Here is a 5,983-nt window from a genome sequence, read left to right on the forward strand (position 1 = left end):
CAAGCTTACAGAGAGAGGCTTAGCCCCACACAACCTACAAACAAAATATAATGTAAGTCGAAGTACCTCACAAGCAACATAAGTATGAGAAGCGAATAAACCTAGGGATCCAACACTCGTCTAGAATCCGTGGTTGAAGTACCAGGAGCTCTGCTGCCTTAACAGCGATCAGGTAGGAGCGGTGCCTTTCATCCACACGTGAGTCAACCAGCTCCAAGTGGTCGGCAGCCATACCTACCTATGATCGACAAAAAACTAAATTTAATAACAATACAACTATCCCTAAAAAATTAGGTCTAATAATTACAACTATTTCTATTAAATCTAGGTCTAACAGTTGTTCTACCTTACTCTAAAAACCTAGATATTATAATAATACAACTATCTGTAAAAAAAAAACTAGATCTAACATTTACTCTACGTTGTTGTAAAAATCTATATCTAATAACAGTATAACTATCTCTAAAAAATATAGGTCTAACAATTACAAATATCCTAAAAACCTAGGTCTAATAGTTACTCTACCTTACTTTAAAACCCTAGATCTACTAATAATATAACTATTTGTAAAAGAAACCCTAGGTCTAACATTTACTCTACGTTACTGTAAAAACCTATATCTAATAACAGTACAACTATCTAAAAACCTAGATCTAACAATTACAAATATCCCTAAAAAAACCTAGGTTAACAGTTGTTCTACGTTGTTATAAAATACTAGATCTAATAACAGTATAACTAACAGTAAAAAACCCTAGGTTTAATAGTTCCTTTACGTTACTGTAAAACCTATATATAATAATAGTATAACTATTAAAAAATATAGGTCTAAACAGTTACAACAATTCCTAAAAAAATATAGGACTAACAGTACTCCACATTTCTGTAAAAACATATATCTAAAACCTACGCCTAATGGTTACAGCTATCAAAAAACCTGATCTAAAATCACTAAATCCGAAATCTGATGTCTAACTTAGGACAACAACTAAATCTAATGGCTAACCTAATTGATTTGTAATAAAAATTACTATACTTACAATATTTACCTCAAATATCGAAGGATTCTGGCAAGCCTTCACCGCTCTCCTCGCCCTCCCCTCTTCTCCTCTCTCTCTACAGTGAAAGCAACCGATGAGCATAGTGGTGTGGGGAGGTTAGATTCAATCTTTTATAGACAAACCTATCACCCTTTCAAATGGCGATATGTGGGTGGCATCTAATGTAGATATTATTGTAGCCTTATCAACCGTTGGATGGCAACTAACATTACTTATCGTATGTTAGAAGGGCGACAGACTACGCGATAGGAGTCTACATTTGTAATTTTTCAAAAACAGGTGAATGCATTTGCAATTTTTTATTTAAAAAATATAAAATAAAAAATCCCAATGCATATACTCCGTACAAGCCCATTTAACAAATGGGCCGAGCCCCACACAAAACCCGCCGCGCGCAAAATTTCCCCGTCGTTAGGGTTTCTCCTCCACCACGGCAAACAGTTTCGAAGCGCCCCTGAGGAAGCGGGAAGCGGGCTTTTGCCTCACTCGGCTGCCTCCACACTCCACACTCCACGCCACCACACCACGCTCTGCTCCCCGTCTCGTTCCCTCCTCCCCACCGCCGCCGGCAGCGGGATCATGGCGTCGGCGATCGGGTCGCGGCGGCTCACGGTGCTGCGGGAATTCCTCCCGCACGGGCTCGAGGTAGAGGAGGCCGACGGCGAGGGGACCCGCGGGGCGCGGCCGCCGCATGACCAGGACTACGACTACTTCCTCTTCGACCCCGCCCTCGCCGCCTCCCCCGCCCCCGCCGCCGGCGACGAGGCCGAGGCCTCATCCTCCGGCGCCGACGGCGACCACGAGCTCTTCATCCGCGGCAATCGGTGCGCCTCGCTCTCTTCACTCTCTGTCTCTGACCGTGCTTTGTGGTGGCATGAGGAATACGAGGCAGCTAGGGCTAAATTTCTTATCGCAGTGGGAGTGACTTTCGAGAGACTGCTTTCGAATTCCGTTGCTCGGTTTCAATCTCTAGTTACTCCTGAATCTGATTCTTTTACCTTTTAAATGTTGCTCTTACGGTGAATTACAGTGATCAAGTGCATGAGCAAAGATAGGCCATCACTGTTACAGGTTTCTTGCTGTAAATTTTTACCTCATTTTTCGATTCAATACTTATCAACAATCTTGTATCAAGTAATTGTTATATTTCTTTTCCAGGTCTATGTCAGTTTTTACACAATAATTGAGTCAATGTGGGAGCATTTGAAGATTGGACATTTTCCTTTCTATGATTCTCTTTTCGTTCCCAACTTGAAGGTTTGTACGGAGTTCTCTATATATGACTTGTTGATCTTCATTACCAGTTTCGGTTACTCCCAGTTTTCAGGGTTCTATAAACTGTTTCCAGCAAAGGTACCAGACCCACTGCTAGAAACCAACTAGTTTCTGGTTTTCATTGTTTGGCTTGCCATATCTGCTCTTGTATTTTTCTTTGGTGTTTTGTGAAGTTTCCATCTCTACATGTTATGTGAATAGGGCTTCCATTCAATCAAAACTAACATCGGTACATCTATTCCGACTGGTTCTATAAATCCTGGTGTAGGTCAGCATTGTGAGAAACCGGTTCATGGCATGATTTGGAACCTTGGTTATTATCAATATGTTCAGTGCTGTTCCTATCCCCAAGGAATTCAGCATCACATGGCTACCAACTTACAGTATCATATCAGCTTCATATTCATCTGTTCTGATGATGCTGCACCTTTTATTATTGATGCCTTTCAAGCTTTCAGAAACTGCCCAACTTTTGGTTATGTATTGCCATTCTTCTTTCCAATATGCTGGTCGCTCTGGCCTACAATGAAGCATTAGTTGATGGTAGAATTACAAATGCAGGCATTATTCAGTCCAAGTTCTTGGAATCACTCATGAAACGCGTGGAAGATATCTTCGCGGAATTGCCGAACCTCAAGGACAAATGCCACAGTTACTTGAGCACCGGCAAATGGCCTGACACCCAAAATGACGCGGTGCTCCTCTCTTGTATCTCCATTGGTACAGCATCCCACCTCCCCATGTTGTGGCATCTGCAGTTGAGAAGGTTAAACCCAATGCTCCCGCCGGTGTCTCCATGCTCCCGCTGCTTCACCTCCTGCTGCCGACCACGCACCTTTTGGGACTGATGGAGATTGAGAAGCTTCACATCGCCATGAAACCCTAAAGCCGTCCGTCGAAAATGCGAGGATCATTGGGCCTTTTGCATACAGGTTCTTAAATGCAAACACCAAATCATGGATCGATACCAGCAACTGCAGATAGTGCCAAGCGCAATTTATGACCATGGAGAGGAAGTCAGCGGTTGAAGCTGCACTTAATTTATTTAGGTAGTGAGAAGCAAATTTGTACAGCTTGTGTTGATGTCTCGAGTTAACTAGAAGTTTAGCGCGGCATTGCCGCGCCCGATGGCTCGTGGTCACGCCTGGTGCCCTGCAATTGCCGTGTTCCGTTGATATTAGTCGAACCACTGAGGTCTCGAATCCACACGTTGGGTCTTCCTTGGTGATTTCAATATTAGTTCATTGACCAGGTCTTGCCGAGGTCTCGAATCCACGTGTTGGGTCTTCCTTGGTGATTTTGGATCTGGTATTTTGGTTGAGATAAACTTATCTATTAGTTCATTGGTGATTTCAATATTATTTTTAGATAGACATACTAAAATATGAATATGAGGTAGACCTTGTTTCTAGAACTCTATTGAATATAAGATTGCACATATGGAACCAAATACTATACCAGATTCTATATCATTTAATAGTTCTTTTAATTTCATATGGAAAATATGAATGTGATATCTAAAGTAATATTGCATGGTTACCTTATTTCGTTTGTGGGTCGTATATTTGTCTGGATCATAATAATACATACAAAGTTGATATCCTCTTTCGCCATATGAAAATAATAAAGGATATTTCAAAGCCATAAATGCTGGGTGCAATATCAAAACTTCTCTTAGAGCTTCATCTTGACTTCGTACTATGATGTCGTGCTTATAATTTTCTAGTGATATGTCGCCTACTATTAACAATGCCAAATCATCAGTACCTTCTTGATGTAAAGCATGAATTCTATTTGCTAATTCATTTTTTGTATCATAAATATATAATTCAACAAATTTAGGGTTCTTATTAGGTTTAGGTAACAAAGATCCTATACGATGGAGTATTTGACCGTTAATATAAAATACATAGGGTCCATTACCTTCATATATTGTCTTGTCTATATTAGCACCCATAGAAGTGAAAGCAAATAAACTATTATATTGTCTTATCTGTCGTAGAAATTTTTTGCATCAGCTATCACCATTGTAATTAAGTAAGCTTTTAAGAAAACATGGTGGATCTTTATATCAAGGTATACAGATTTTGTCATCCTTACACATAGGTTGTATACAGCATTTTTTTCTCTACTTGTAGATTCACGTTTATTTCGTGCTTCGTACCAAAATATAGCATTGCAATGTCGACATGTATAGTTTGGTATACCATAGTATGATCGTCTGGTATAAGAATTTTTTAAGTGCTCAATGTAATCTCAAGAGAAGTGTATCATTCCCACAGGTATAGTAAGATGCATTTTTTTGTTGTTGTTTTAAATATCTTCATTTTATTTGATTTTCTCCCTTAGTATCGGTTGGTATCTCTATATTGTTTCTATTCTCTAATTGTAAACATGATCTATCACATTTTTCACTTTGTTGGTTTATCATTTTTTATTATGTTACGTCGTTTTATTCTATTTTCTCTCTTGATATCACATGATAGGTTTGAATTATTATTATTATGCAATTCTATACATGATTAATTTTTTTTGGTATTTTGGTTTGCCATTACTATATATTGACATAATTTTTTGGTCAATATATAGTTTTAAATAAATAGAGAATAGAACAGTGCAACAAATATGAGAAGTTGACAAATTGAGGCAAGGAATACTAAAATTTAGTTATAAATATTGTGTTTTCCTTGCGAAGCAATGTTCTACAAAAATTAAGTGTACGAGTTCTCACATTTAATATTAAATAGGTAATGGAACCTATATTATAATAAGAACAAAGAAGATATTTTTTATAATTAGATGAAACGAATTGTACCTTCTTCTTGCTTCCTTTGTTGTGTCAATATATTCAATGCGGTTACCTACATTTAAAAAAATACAAATTTGTAAATCTTTTCTTTTTGAGCACGTATCAAACCTAGATCAAGTGGCAGGTTTGAAAGTAAAGCAAATGACGGTTCTACAGCTAAAAGATGTTGACTGTTTTGAATAACTGGTAATCATTCTATTCACCACATACATACATACATAGATATATATATATATATATATATATATATATATATATATATATATATATATGTATATATATGTATATATACATATATATATATATATATGTATATGTATATATATATATATATATATATATATATATATATATATACATGTAGTATTACTTTGGGAATTGAATACGCATTTCTTGATTGATCTTATATTCTCACTTCTTAATAAAAGTCATAATCATAGTCCATCTTTCAAAGGAAAGCATACAGGAATCAGAAAAGCTTTCTTGAGCATTTACTGTAGCTTAAGAATTACAGTATGACCAGTGAAGCATGCATGCAGAATATGGTGTCACAGTTGATAGCTTAGCTAGTTTGTCCGATAGCATATCAAGGTACAATTAAATCCTAATTTGTTTGGAACCTGACTCTAATTTAACATCTCGCCAGGTTCCCAGGAACTCAGATTTTTTTCAATCAGGTCAGAAATATATTTGATCAGATGAAGAACGATTCAAGGGATCATTCAATGTAGTATGCACAAAAAGATGCTCTTGCATATGGTCAGCAATCTATCCTCTCTTCCTTGAGATCTATGAATAACATTCTTGTACACAACAAGGTCAACCCATTGCAAAGTGT

The 5,983-nt window shown here is 37.4% G+C and overlaps 1 protein-coding gene across 3 annotated transcripts; it reads left to right on the top strand.

Moving 5' to 3' along the window:
- The first annotated feature begins 1,525 nt into the window (after positions 1-1,525).
- LOC133885833 (uncharacterized) lies at positions 1,526-4,597 on the top strand. 3 transcript variants are annotated; one of them, XR_009903264.1, is made up of 5 exons: positions 1,526-1,885; positions 2,092-2,132; positions 2,220-2,318; positions 2,605-2,811; positions 2,898-4,597. XR_009903264.1 is itself a non-coding variant. In XM_062325588.1 (4 exons), the coding sequence occupies exons 1-4, from the start codon at positions 1,753-1,755 to the stop codon at positions 2,635-2,637; spliced, it is 306 nt and encodes a 101-aa protein (XP_062181572.1). In that variant the 5' UTR covers positions 1,526-1,752; the 3' UTR covers positions 2,638-4,597. The 3 variants fall into 3 exon arrangements, 2 of the variants coding, with proteins under 2 accessions (XP_062181572.1, XP_062181571.1); XM_062325588.1 differs by having other exon boundaries at positions 2,605-4,597; XM_062325587.1 differs by lacking the exons at positions 2,605-2,811; positions 2,898-4,597 and having other exon boundaries at positions 2,220-2,593.
- The last annotated feature ends 1,386 nt before the right edge of the window (positions 4,598-5,983 follow it).

This window comes from Phragmites australis, chromosome 11 (assembly GCF_958298935.1).
Source record: "Phragmites australis chromosome 11, lpPhrAust1.1, whole genome shotgun sequence".
Lineage (NCBI taxonomy): Eukaryota > Viridiplantae > Streptophyta > Magnoliopsida > Poales > Poaceae > Phragmites > Phragmites australis.